The sequence below is a fragment of the Salmo trutta genome, chromosome 20, assembly GCF_901001165.1.
Source record: "Salmo trutta chromosome 20, fSalTru1.1, whole genome shotgun sequence".
Taxonomy (NCBI): domain Eukaryota; kingdom Metazoa; phylum Chordata; class Actinopteri; order Salmoniformes; family Salmonidae; genus Salmo; species Salmo trutta.
Window position 1 is genome coordinate 9,185,465 of NC_042976.1, and position 13,505 is coordinate 9,198,969.

Consider the following 13,505-nt stretch of genomic DNA (forward strand, 5'->3'; position numbering starts at 1 on the left):
GGACATTTCTCCAAAAAGTACGATCTTTGTCACCATGTGCAGTTGCAAACCGTAGTCTGGCTATTTTATGGCGGTTTTGGAGCAGTGGCTTCTTCCTTGCTGGGCTGCCTTTCAGGTTATGTTGATATAGGACTTCTTTTACTGTGGATATAGATACTTTTGTACCTGTTTCCTCCAGCATCTTCACAAGGTCCTTTGTTGTTGTTTTGGGATTGATTTGCACTTTTCGCACCAAAGTACGTTAATCTCTAGGAGACAGAACGCGTCTCCTTCCTGAGCGGTATGACGGCTGCGTGGTCCCATGGTGTATGTACTTGCGTACTATTGTTTGTACAGATGAACGTGGTACCTTCAGGCATTTGGAAATTGCTCCCAAGGATGAACCAGACTTGTGGAGGTCTACAATTTTTTGCCTGAGGTCTTGGTTGATATCTTTTGATTTTCCCATGATGTCAAACAAAGAGGCACTGAGTTTGAAGGTAGGCCTTGAAATACATCCACAGGTACACCTCCAATTGACTCAAATGATGTCAATTAGCCTAACAGAACATTTACATTTACATTTAAGTCATTTAGTAGAAGCTCTTATCCAGAGCGACTTACAAATTGGTGCATTCACCTTATGATATCCAGTGGAACAACCACTTTACAATAGTGCATCTAAATCTTTTAAGGGGGGGGGGGTTAGAAGGATTACTTTATCCTATCCCAGGTATTCCCTAAAGAGGTGGGGTTTCAGGTGTCTCCGGAAGGTGGTGATTGACTCCGCTGTCCTGGCGTCGTGAGGGAGCTTGTTCCACCATTGGGGTGCCAGAGCAGCGAACAGTTTTGACTGGGCTGAGCGGGAACTGTGCTTCCTCAGAGGTAGGGAGGTGAGCAGGCCAGAGGTGGATGAACGCAGTGCCCTTGTTTGGGTGTAGGGCCTGATCAGAGCCTGAAGGTACGGAGGTGCCGTTCCCCTCACAGCTCCATAGGCAAGCACCATGGTCTTGTAGCGGATGCGAGCTTCAACTGGAAGCCAGTGGAGAGAAGCTTCTAAAGCCATGACATCATTTTCTGGAAATTTCCAAGCTGTTCAGGCACAATCAACTTAGTGTATGTCAACTTCTGACCCACTGGAATTGTGATACAATGAATTATAAGTGAAATAATCTGTCTGTAAACAATTGTTAGAAAAATTACTTGTGTCATGCACAACGTAGATGTCCTAACCGACTTGCCAAAACTATAGTCTTCTTAATGCTAGAGGGCAGTATTCGGAAGTTCAGATGACTGACATGCCCAAAGTAAACTGCTTGTTACTCAGGCCCAGAAGCTAGGATATGCAAATAATAGCATTGGATAGAAAACACTCTGAAGTTTTTAAAACTGTTAAAATAATGTCTGTGAGTATAACGGAACTGATATCGCAGGTGAAAACCCGAGGACAATCCATCCGGAATGTGTTTTTGAGGTCACAGGCCATTTAAAGGCTTTTCTATGGATATTCAAAGGAATTCCTTCCAGATTGCAGTTCCTATGGCTTCCACTAGATGTCAACAGTCTTTAGAAAGGGTTTCAGGTTTGTTTTTAAAAAATAAGTTAGTAGTTGTAGTTTTTCAAGGTGGCTCTCATTTGGACTGTAGTCTTGTGGCGCACGTGGATGAGGGCACCACATACTACATTCCGTCTTAAATTGTATCATTTATTTACATATTAGGGTACCTGAGGATTGATTAGAAATGATATTTGACTTGTTTGGACGAAGTGTATTGGTAACTTTTGGGATTCCTTTGTCTGTATGTTGAACGAGTGGAACGGGTGGATTACTGAATCAAACGTGCCAACTAAACTGACTTTTTTGGGATATAAAGAAGGACTTTATCGAACAAAACAACCATTTGTTGTGTAGCTGGGACCCTTGGGATTGCAACCAGTGTCAGATCTTCAAAGGTAAGTGATTTATTTTATCGCTATTTCAAATTTTTGTGACGCCTCTGCTGGTTTGGAAAATGTTTTTAATGCTGGTGTATGTGGGGCGCTGTCCTCAGATAATCGCATGTTATGCTTTCGCCGTAAAGCCTTTTTGAAATCTGACAAAGCGGTTGGATTAACAAGAAGTTCCGCTTTTAAACGATGTGAGACACTTGTATTTTCATGAATGTTTAATATTACGATTTTTGTATTTTGAATTTTGCGCTCTGCAATTTCACCGGATGTTGCCGAGGTGGGGCGCTAGTGGCACACCTAGCCCAAAGAGGTTTTAACAAGACATTTGTGGAGTGGTTGAAAGAAGAGTTTTAATGACTCCAACCTAAGTGTATGTAAACTTCCGACTATATATCTCTGCAGCACTTTCTCTCAGTGGTGGAAAAAGTACCAAATTGTGATACTTGAGTAAAAATATTGATACCTTAATAGAAAGTTAAAATACTACTTGAGTAAAAGTCTAAAAGTATTTGGTTTTAAATATACTCAAGTATCAAAAGTAAATGTAATTGCTAAAATATACTCATAAGAAAAAGCAAAAGTAGAAGTATAAATCACTTAAAATTCTTTAAATGAAGCAACATAGACGGCACCATTTTGCTTTAAAAATGTACGGATAGCCAGGGGCACACTCCAACATTCAGACATAATTTACAAATTATGCATTTGAGTTTAGTGAGTTGGTCAGATCAGAGGCAGTAGGGATGACCACGTGTTCTCTTCATAAGTGCGTAAACTGGAAATATTTCCTGTCCTGCTAAGCATTCAAAATGTAACAAGTACTTTGGGTGTCAGGGAAATGTGTGGAGTAAAAAGTAGATTATTTTCTCTTGGAATGTAGTGAAGTAAAAGTAAAAGTAGTCAAAAATATAAATAGTAAATTAAAGTACAGATACCCCCTTATGTACTTTACAACACTGCTTTCTCTCAGCCTCGCCTGTACTGTTCCCCTCTGTTACTCTCTGATTCTCTATCTTTGTCTGCCTAATTCTCTCACTCTATCTCTCCCTCTCTTCTCTCTCACACTCTCTTTCTCTCTCTCCCTCTCCTCTCCCTCACTCTCTCTCCCTCTCCTCTCTCTCACACTCGCTCTCTCACTCTCTCTCTCCCTCTTTTCACCTGTCTTACTTTTGAAAGTAGAGTATTTGTATTTGTATTTATTTGCTTGTATTTGTATTTATTTATTTTTATCAGACTTATTTGCCATACCTTTCGTCTCATCCCTCTCTACCATAAACTGTTTCAATTCCTCATCAATCCAAGGAGATTTAACCGTTTTTCCAGTCATTTTCTTAATTCGTGCATGCTGTTGCAGACGGCAGGGAGAGGTGAGGGGAGTGGTATTTGAGGAGCGATATCTTGCAGGTAGCTGGCTCCACCCCCAGGCCTTATATGGACTTCCTGCCCCAACGAGGAAAGGCTGTGGGTCGTTAAGCCAGTGGGTGCTTGTGGATAAAGGAGGAAGCAGCCTGCATAAAGGGGCAGAGGAGGTGAGAGAAACAAGAGCGGTATGAAGAGTGAGAGAAACAAGAGCGGTATGAAGAGTGAGAGAAACAAGAGCGGTATGAAGAGTGAGAGAAACAAGAGCGGTATGAAGAGTGAGAGAAACAAGAGCGGTATGAAGAGTGAGAGAAACAAGAGCGGTATGAAGAGGGAGAGAAGTGAGAGAAACAAGAGTGGTATGAAGAGTGAGAGAAACAAGAGCGGTATGAAGAGTGAGAGAAACAAGAGAGTGAAATCTGTGTGATTTCCCGTTGTGACCTGAACTGTTGGACTAACCCCCTTGTGTACCGGACCGGGTTGGCAGAGGACCCGAGTGTGAAGATTACCCCTGGAAAACGGAACGGACAAAGAGAACGGCTTGTGGACTGTGAGGTGATTGGTGAATTCCCCCTTCTTTCCCCATGTACGAACATCCCTAATAAACTTCTCCTTCGCATTCTATTTGTGCTACTGGTGCCTGTTTTGTTATTGAACTTGGTGACATGGTAACCCCACACCCTTGATCTTGCTACAATGCTTATTAGTAACTGGAATAAGCAATTTCATAAAGGTGTCAAGTGTAGCATCTGGTTGCTCCTCATTACAGACCAGCAAATATTCTTTACGTCATCAACATATGATTCACTACAAAACTTATTGTATGACCTCTTAAACTATATTAGGCCCAGCCTTTGGAACTTAAGTTTTTCTACAGTAAAAACCCTGAAGGTCAAAGTAGAGGAAGGGGAAAATCTCCCTCACTGCCTCCTCGGCTGAATGCACTGCTCCAGCAGCCCAAACAATTCAAGGTCCGCTCTGCTGTCATCTCTCAGCTCCTTTAAGACACATGCTAAAAATGGAGTCTCCATTTTTCTGTAAATTCCTTACTGTCTGAGATGCTACATAAAGGTCTCTGAACTACAACTGAGAGGTTAGCGTGCGGGGGGGGGTAGCTCTATTTCCATGTCTAGGAAAATGATGGCTGCCGTGTTACGACCTCCAAACCAACTGTGCTTTTTCGTATTGTTTAACTTATTTTGTACATAATGTTGCTGCTATGGGGCCAGACGGATTACCAGGACGTGCACTCAGCATGCACAGACCAACTGGTAAGTATATTTGGGCGGCAGGGTAGCCTAGTGGTTAGAGCGTTGGGCTAGTAACCGAAAGGTTGCAAGTTCAAATCCCCGAGCTGACAAGGTACAGATCTGTCATTCTGCCCCTGAACAAGGCAGTACCTCTTGTTCCTAGGCCATCATTGAAAATAAGAATTTGTTCTTAACTGACTTGCCTAGTTAAAGGTAAAAAAAAAAAATCACTGACATTTTCAACCTCTCCCTGACTGAGTCAGTAATACCTACATGTTTCAAGCAGACCACCATAGTCCCTGTGCCAAAGAAATCAAAGGTAACTTGCCTAAATGACTACCGCCCCATAGCACTCACGTTGGTAGCCATGAAGGGCTTTGAAAGTCTGGTCATGGCTCACATCAACACCATCCCGGGAAACCCTAGACCCACTCCCATTTGCATACCGCCCCAAGAGATCCCCAGATGATGCAATCTCAATCGCACTCCACACTGCCCTTTCCCACCTGGACCAAAGGGACACCTATGTGAGAATGCTTTTTATTGACTACAGATCAGCGTTTAACACAAAAATCATCACTAAGCTAAGGATCCTGGGAATTAACACCTCCCTCTGCAACTGGATTCTGGACTTCCTGTCGGACCACACCCAGGTGGTAAGTGTAGGTAACAACACATCTGCCACGCTGATCCTGAACAAGGGGACCCCCGGGGGTGTGTGCTTAGTCCCCTCCTGTACTCCCTGTTCACTTACGACTGTGTGGCCAAGCACAACTCCAACACCCTCTTTAAGTTTGCTAATGACACAACAGTGGTAGGCCTGATCACAGACAACTATGAGACAGCCTATAGGGAGGAGGTCAGAGACCTGGCAGTGTGGTGCCAGGACATCCACCTCTTCAACGTGAGCAAGACAAAGGAGATGATCGTAGACTACAGGAAAAGGAGGGCCGAACATGCCCCCATTCACATCGATGGGGCTGTAGCGGAGTGGGTCGAGAGTTTCAAGTTCCTTGGTGTACACATCACCAACAAACTATCATGGTTCAAACACACCAAGACAGTTGTGAAGAGGGCATGACAACACCTTTTCCCCCTCAGGAGACTGAAAAGATTTGGCATGGGTCCCCAGATCCTCAAAAAGTTCTACAGCTGCACCGTCGAGAGCATCCTGACCGGTTGCATCACGGCCTGGTATGGCAACTGCTCGGCATCTGACCGTAAGGCACTACAGAGGGTAGTGCGTACGGCCCAGTATATCACTGGCTCTAAGCTTCCTGCCATCCAGGACCTATATACTATGCGGTGTCAGAGGAAGGCCCAAAAAATTGTCAAAGACTCCAGTCACCCAAGTCATAGACTGTTCTCTCTACTACTGCATGCCAAGCGGAACTGGAGCGCCAGCCAAGTTTAGGTCCAAAAGGCTCCTTAACAGCTTCTACCCCCAAGACACAAGACTGCTGAACAATTAATCAAATGGCCACCTGGACTATTTACACTGACATGAATAGTCACTTTACTATGCATTGTCACTTTACCCCTACCTACATGTACAAATTACCTTCTTTAACCTGTACACCTGCACATTGAGTCTGTACCGGTACCCCCTGTATATAGCCTCGGTATTGTTATTTTACTGTGTTACTTTTTATTTTTCACTGTAGTTTATTTAGATTTATTTTTTTACTCTAATTCTTGAACTGCATTGTTGGTTAAGGGATTGTGAGTAAGTATTTCACCTGATGTATTCAGCGCATGTTACAAATAACATTTAATTTGATTTAATGTTTCCATGTCTGTTCTTTGTTGCAAAAAGTTAGCATGGTACAGTACCTACGTGCACTAATAACACACATAGAGGGCCTCTTTTCTATAGTAGGCTAATGAGAACTGACAGCCACCAGACCAGCTGACTGTCAGCCACCGGACCAGCTGACTGACAGCCACCGGACCAGCTGACTGTCAGCCACCGGACCAGCTGACTGACAGCCAGCAGAGCTGTTTATGCAAACAAACAACATCAGGCACTGGCTGCTTCACAGACACTGCTTTTGTACAGCTACTACCAGCTGGTTGCAAAACAGATCATTATTCTTCAACACCTATTCAATGTGTCCTGGCCCACAATTGGTGCTTGTTGAGCAAATGGATTGTTAACAGACCTGCATACATATAGACGATCAAATGTACATACACCTTAGTGTGTGGTTAAATCAATCTTGTATTCAGGGTTGTGTGTACAGTCATGTAGTTATAAACTCAAAGCCTTATGTAAAAAAAAAACAGAATACCTCACTCTGCTAGTTGTTTATTTGACCTCAGCAACAAGATGTCCCCTACAAGGTCATATTGCAGTCGTACGGTGAAGGATACATCACTACACAAGGATGACTCCAATGCAATGTTATGACTGCCACACACATGTAATTCATTTGAGGTTCACAAACGTGCCCCTGTGCTATAGGTAGGGAATGATTCAACCTGTAGGCATGGTGGCATGTAATTGTCAATTAACATTAAAATCACATTTGGCCCATAGCACTTTAGGAACATCAGCAGCCAAGCATGATGGCACATTTTATGCTCGCTTAATCATGATCATTTCACAGAGAGAGTTACTGGAGCTCATCCTCACTCACAAGTGACAAGTCAGTCTCTAAAGTTGGGTCTTTTTCTCGTGGATTTTGAAATAACCGGACCTCTTTTTTTGCTTCAACCCAATTTCTGTCAGTAGTTACTGCACAATATCAAATTAAATATTAAAGCCCTCAAATATTATTTTACAGTTTTTTTTTAGGTGTGCTGAGTAAAATGAATCTCTTACGAGGAGAAATAATAAGTTGTGCACAGATAAATAATGTAACGCTACCCACCCTTCATAAAGCTCATATGCTTCATGAGGTGGAGAACCAGTAACTGGCTTCAGTAGCGGAAGATCGTCGTTATATTTGCTGCTGTCGCTCCTCTGTTACTAAAATGAAGTTTTAAAAAATGCATCAACAGAAAATAGCAACAGTCAGGTCCTGAAAGACAACGTTATAAATTCTAATGGCACTTGCTTCCCCCTCTCCTTGGCCTATAGCTGCCTCTGTCATTGTGTAGCCTACAGGTGTATTGTGTGATAAGACTTGCTATTACATTATTACCTTAAATGTTTGAGAGTACGATGTATGGAGAGAAAACAGGATCTAAGCACTGACTGGAGAGACACTAACTAAGCCAATGGCCGACGTGGTAGTATTCTCCACATTCCAATCACAGCCTCCCTTTGTGGTTCCACCATTTATCCTGGAACCCACAGAGATGGATATATACGGTAACTGACTATTACATTTTCGGCCAGGTTGCCAGGGTGCAAGCCTGAGAAATTTGCTTTGCTTCTCATATCCAGCCAGATTAACTGTTTGTTTGTCATTGCATCTTCTAATGAGAGTGTACATTTTTCTCATGATGCGATTGCGCCTTGTTAAATCAGAGATAAAAGTCCCATTAAACAGCAGTCTTAAAGTGCCTGGTTGTGAGAGCTGTTTTTATCCTGCAGGTTTCTAGTTGCCTCTCTGGCAATGGGTCCCTTGCTGTCAGGCCAGGGCCCGGGGATCTGAGAAGGTCTATATTCACACCTGTCATATCGCCTGGCTGCTCCCTCTCCCCGACACCCGAGGAGACAACAGTAGCATGCACTAGGGACAGCATAGCTGGAGTCTCCCCTGACTTTGAAAAGTGAAGGCATTTCTAACAGACAAGCATCTACCTCCTTTCCTCCCATACTTGTGTGCCTCAGGTATTTTTCTATCCATAACCATACACTTCCAGCATCTATTTGGTCTGATAGCAGGTGGCAACCTGTCTGTCAAAGCATATTCAATGATTATTTCAGTTTAACAATTGTATCATTCTTCTTCCCGCTCTGTCAATGTTAGGCCACTTTACAAGGCAGCTCTTGACAGGAACCACATGGGTTGAGTAAAAAAAAATGAACAAAAAACCCCTGTCAAATTCAACTGAACAATGCAAGACAGAGTAAAATAAAACAGCTGCTTGCTGCCATTCATTTTGTTTTGTTGTCTTGATTGCAACACTCCTGACCTCCCAGTTATATGAGCAGCACTCAACATGCCTCTTGGACCACCAGGTGTTTGATACATGTTATGCTTCAGGGGTTTTCTCTCTCAGGGGTCAACAAGGTCAGCGGTCATGTGCTTTACAATGTGGAGTATGTGGGTTGTCAGGAGTTACATTACAGTGAGTCTGTTTCAGTAGTTCTACTCCAAACTCTTCTCCTTTCTGTTTTACAGTGCAGCAGCAGAAGATGTCATATTGAAATGCCACGCATGCTTAGGGATTGTTCTGATCTGCAAGACCCAGGCCCCAGGCAGCTCAGACAGGTAAAGAGTGGTGTGGTGTGGTGGTTAAACGGTACCAGATCTGACCGTGGGAGAATACTCACTGGTTGGCATGAGTTGTGTCATGGCTTCTGGTTTCGCTTGGTCTGGGGTCGCGTTAAAGGCCACAGCCGTGGAGTTCTCCATGTCGAGCAGAGCGGGTGTCAGGCAGGACGTCAGGAGAGGGGGATTGAGGGGGACAGCTGACAGGGAGAGGAAGAGAAGGAGAAAGAGAGAGAGCAATAGAGAGATGGAATTTGGAGGGTAAAGGGGGATCCTGAAGGAGGAGTGTAGGGGTGTTACTCGGCTCTATGTATCAAATCTCTATAAGAAAGGAAGTCAGAGGAAATAGTATATTAATCTCTCAATCTCTCTTAGCCTGTTTGGTATAGGTGAAATAAATTTATACTGTACACACACACACACACACACACACACACACACACACACACACACACACACACACACACACACACACACACACACACACACACACACACACACACACACACACACACACACGTATGTACGCCATGGACTGTTGCGCTGTTGCACTCACTAGATCGTGCTGTTCTGTCCCAGATTTAGGCATATGAACAACAGATCACACCTCTCATTTCTACATAGACAATATCTAAGAAGTTTTGCAAGTATCTCACTCCAAACTGTCAATCAAATCACAGTGGGTCGTGACTCACCAAAAATCTGAGGCTACCTATCCTATCCCATTCCCTTGGACGTGGTCCATAATCCCTCCTCCCTCCCTCTGCTTCCCTGTATCTGCAGCCTGCTGCTGACCCAACACCTTTCTAACAAACAGAGGAAGTGCAGCTTTGAGGAAGCATGGAGCCCAACCTTATCACAGTCAAACAGTCAGATAGACAGTTTACTCTTGAGAGCTGAATAACTCTCCACTCACCCCCCCCTCCCCGCCCTCCTCACACCAAACCTGTCTTGTCTGTCCTGTCTGCCGTCCCCCTGTCTGTTCTGTCTGCCGTCTCCCCTGTCTGTCCTGTCTGTCCTGTCTGGCGTCTCCCCTGTCTGTCCTGTCTGGCGTCTCCCCTGTCTGTCCTGTCTGGCGTCTCCCCTGTCTGTCCTGTCTGGCGTCTCCCCTGTCTGTCTTGTCTGTCCTGTCTGCCGTCTCCCCTGTCTGTCCTGTGTGCCGTCTCCCCTGTCTGTCCTGTCTGCCATCTCCCCTGTCTGTCCTGTCTTCCATCTCCCCTGTCTGTTCTGTCTGCCATCGCCCCTGTCCGCCATCTGTCCTGTCTGCTGTTTCCCCTGTCTGCCGTCTCCCCTGTCTGTCCTGTCTGATGTATCCCCTGTCTATCCTGTCTGCCGTCTCCCCTGTCTGTCCTGTCTGCCGTCTCTCCTGTCTGTCCTATCTGCTGTCTCCCCTGTCTGTCCTGTCTGCTGTCTCCCCTGTCTGCCGTCTCCCCTGTCTGCCATCTTCCCTGTCGGTCCTGTCCTGTCTGCCGTCTCCCCTGTCTGTCCTGTCTGCTGTCTCCCCTGTCTGTCCTGTCTGCCGTCTCCCCTGTCTGTCCTGTCTGCCGTCTCCCCTGTCTGTCCTGTCTGCTGTCTCCCCTGTTTGTCCTGTCGGCTGTCTCCCCTGTCTACCGTCTCCCCTGTCTGTCCTGTCCTGTCTACCGTCTCCCCTGTCTGCCATCACCCCTGTCTGTCCTGTCCTGTCTGCCGTCTCCCCTGTCTGTCCTGTCTGCCGTCTCCCCTGTCTGTCCTGTCTGCTGTCTCCCCTGTCTGTCCTGTCTGCTGTCTCCCCTGTCTATCCTGTCTGCCGTCTCCCCTGTCTCACCTATCTGTCCTGTCTTCCGTCTCCCCTGTCTGTCCTGTCTTCCATCTCCCCTGTCTGCCATCTGTCCTGTCTGCTGTTTCCCCTGTCTGCAGTCTCCCCTGTCTGTCCTGTCTGCTGTCTCCCCTGTCTCCCCTGTCTGCCGTCTCCCCTGTCTCCCCTGTCTGTCCTGTCTGCCGTCTCTCCTGTCTGTCCTGTCTGCCGTCTCCCCTGTCTGTCCTGTCTGCCGTCTCCCCTGCCTGTCCTGTCTGCCGTCTCCCCTGCCTGTCCTGTCTGCTGTCTCCCCTGTCCTGTCCTGTCTGCCGTCTCCCCTGTCTGTCCTGACTGCTGTCTCTCTGTCTCCCCTGTCTGCCATCTCCCCTGTCTGTCCTGTCCTGTCTGCCGTCTCCCCTGTCTGTCCTGTCTGCCGTCTCCCCTGTCTGTCCTGTCTGCTGTCTCCCCTGTCTGTCCTGTCTGCTGTCTCCCCTGTCTATCCTGTCTGCCGTCTCCCCTGTCTCCCCTATCTGTCCTGTCTTCCGTCTCCCCTGTCTGTCCTGTCTTCCATCTCCCCTGTCTGCCATCTGTCCTGTCTGCTGTTTCCCCTGTCTGCAGTCTCCCCTGTCTGTCCTGTCTGCTGTCTCCCCTGTCTATCCTGTCTGCCGTCTCCCCTGTCTCCCCTGTCTGTCCTGTCTGCCGTCTCTCCTGTCTGTCCTGTCTGCCGTCTCCCCTGTCTGTCCTGTCTGCCGTCTCCCCTGCCTGTCCTGTCTGCCGTCTCCCCTGCCTGTCCTGTCTGCTGTCTCCCCTGTCCTGTCCTGTCTGCCGTCTCCCCTGTCTGTCCTGACTGCTGTCTCTCTGTCTCCCCTGTCTGCCATCTCTCCTGTCTGTTCTGTCTGCTGTCTCCCCTGTCTGCTGTCTCCTCTCTCTGTCCTGTCTGCCGTCTCCCCTGTCTGCCGTCTCCCCTGTCTGTCCTGTCTGTCCTGTCTATCCTGTCTGCTGTCTCCCCTGTCTGCCGTCTACCCTGTCTGTCCTGTCTGCCGTCTCCCCTGTCTGTCCTTTCTGCCGTCTCTCCTGTCTGTCTTGTCTGTCCTGTCTACTGCTCTTCCTATGGTACTCAGTCAGCCTCTCTTATGTCACAATAGATGATGTTCTGTGTGATCAAGCTTCCTCTGTTCAAAGGAATAATTAATGTGTCTAACGGTCTAATATTTTGGCCTTTGTACTTTGTGCCTTTGTGTTATATTTTGAAAGTTAGAGCATATGCGACTCCAGAACATTAGGTTCAGCACGCACGGCAGGTGTGATGCTCTGACATCACCATGGTTACACAGAAAATGTCAGTAACGGTAATTAACTTGATTGGGACCGAATGTCCTGGATCATTTTATCTCAGAACTTCTGTGTCTTGGAGAGTCTTGCAGTACCCAACCAATGTTAGTAAACAACCAAAATGTTTTGACTCCAGGGTCTCATGTAGAATCCAAGCATTGATTCTGAACTTAATTTACCACAGAAGTAATTTTGAACAACGTTTTCAGTGTTTGGCGTCTAATGGCTGACTGGGTGCCACGACGAGGACCAGATGTCAAACCCAGCTGCACTGTCACATGAGCTGAAAGGGCAGTTTGACTTTTGTTTTCATAAAAACGCAGACTACTGCATCATAGATGCATAAACCCACCTAGGTTATTGTACATACCACTGTCTGCCTCCATTATAACTTAACAGAAGTGTCTTATGTGAGTAGACACAGGCACCCTTTGACCAATGTTGAGGTGAGAAAAGAGCCTTGTGGTTGTCACAAACCTCCAAATGGAAATGGCAGCTTGTGTGAGTAAACAACCAATCAACAAGTTGCCTCGTCATTTCCTCCTTCAATAATAGTTCCGATGTCACCGTATAGTATATCTCTGCCTTCACCGGCTCTTTTATTATGACAACTGGTCATCTGTCAAGAGCTGACCGTTCTCACTTGGCCCCTGTCCAAATGATCCTCTAACAGCATTAAGAGAATGCTGAAGAAAAAAACATACTTTAGAAGTAGTTTTCACAAAGGACCTTAAAAGGAGCATGCACTCACCAAATTTCCAGAGCTGCACAGCAACACGTTTCCAAGAATTCCTGCCTACACTCTCTAACTCCACTCTCCAAGAAGAAACTGTTATTCAGAACAGAGCAACAGAATATTTAAGGTCCGTCAGTCCTCCCTCTTCACCAATCTTTCACCTTATACCGTTCACTCAAACACTGTCTGTAGACAACCCTTTTTTTTATCTCGCCCTGAAAACTGGGTGTGCTGTGCAGCATGTGAACTGTACTTTTCCCCCCCCAGTGCCTGTAAACTCAATCCCCTAACTAATGATCTCTTCTGCTCAACCAATGGACCGAGAGGCCCCTCCCAGCAACAAGCAAATTATTCCCAAGTTTCACTTTAGGCCAGGGTAGGCTAGAGGGAGGAGACAGGAAGAGGGAGGAGAAGAAGGGGTAGGGCATTGACCTTTATCCAAAATGTAGTCTGTGAAGGACTGCCGTTGACTGTTAAGGCTGTGGACCGAGCAGAAACACATTCATCATGGGAGTTATGTAGTCCAAAACCCTGGGATCGATTCGGGCAAGGTTTGCTCAAACTGACGTAAAGGAGCAATAACAAAGGGTCACCCCACTATTGTTTTGGTAAACAGCTGAGGAATGTGGCTGGAACAATTTAACCACTCTCAAGTTCATTAAACAGAACTATGGATCCAAGGACTGACAATACATGATATCAAAATGATAGTTTTAACCATGTTTTGAGGGTTTACAGTT

The 13,505-nt window shown here is 46.1% G+C and overlaps 1 protein-coding gene across 3 annotated transcripts in view; it reads right to left on the reverse strand.

Annotated features, from left to right (window-relative positions):
- LOC115155524 (glycophorin-C) overlaps window positions 1–13,103 on the reverse strand; it is a 38,264-nt gene extending 25,161 nt beyond the window's left edge. Inside the window, exons 1-2 of one of the 3 annotated variants that reach the window (XM_029702207.1) lie at window positions 12,781–13,103; window positions 8,986–9,123 (exon numbers count right to left, since the gene is read on the reverse strand). In XM_029702207.1, the coding sequence (XP_029558067.1) occupies window positions 8,986–9,067 (82 nt within the window). In that variant the 5' untranslated portion in view covers window positions 9,068–9,123; window positions 12,781–13,103. Of the gene's footprint in view, window positions 1–8,985; window positions 9,245–12,780 lie in introns of all 3 variants that reach the window. The other 2 variants (XM_029702206.1, XM_029702205.1) reach the window with 2 other exon arrangements.
- Between the last annotated feature and the right edge of the window lie 402 nt (window positions 13,104–13,505).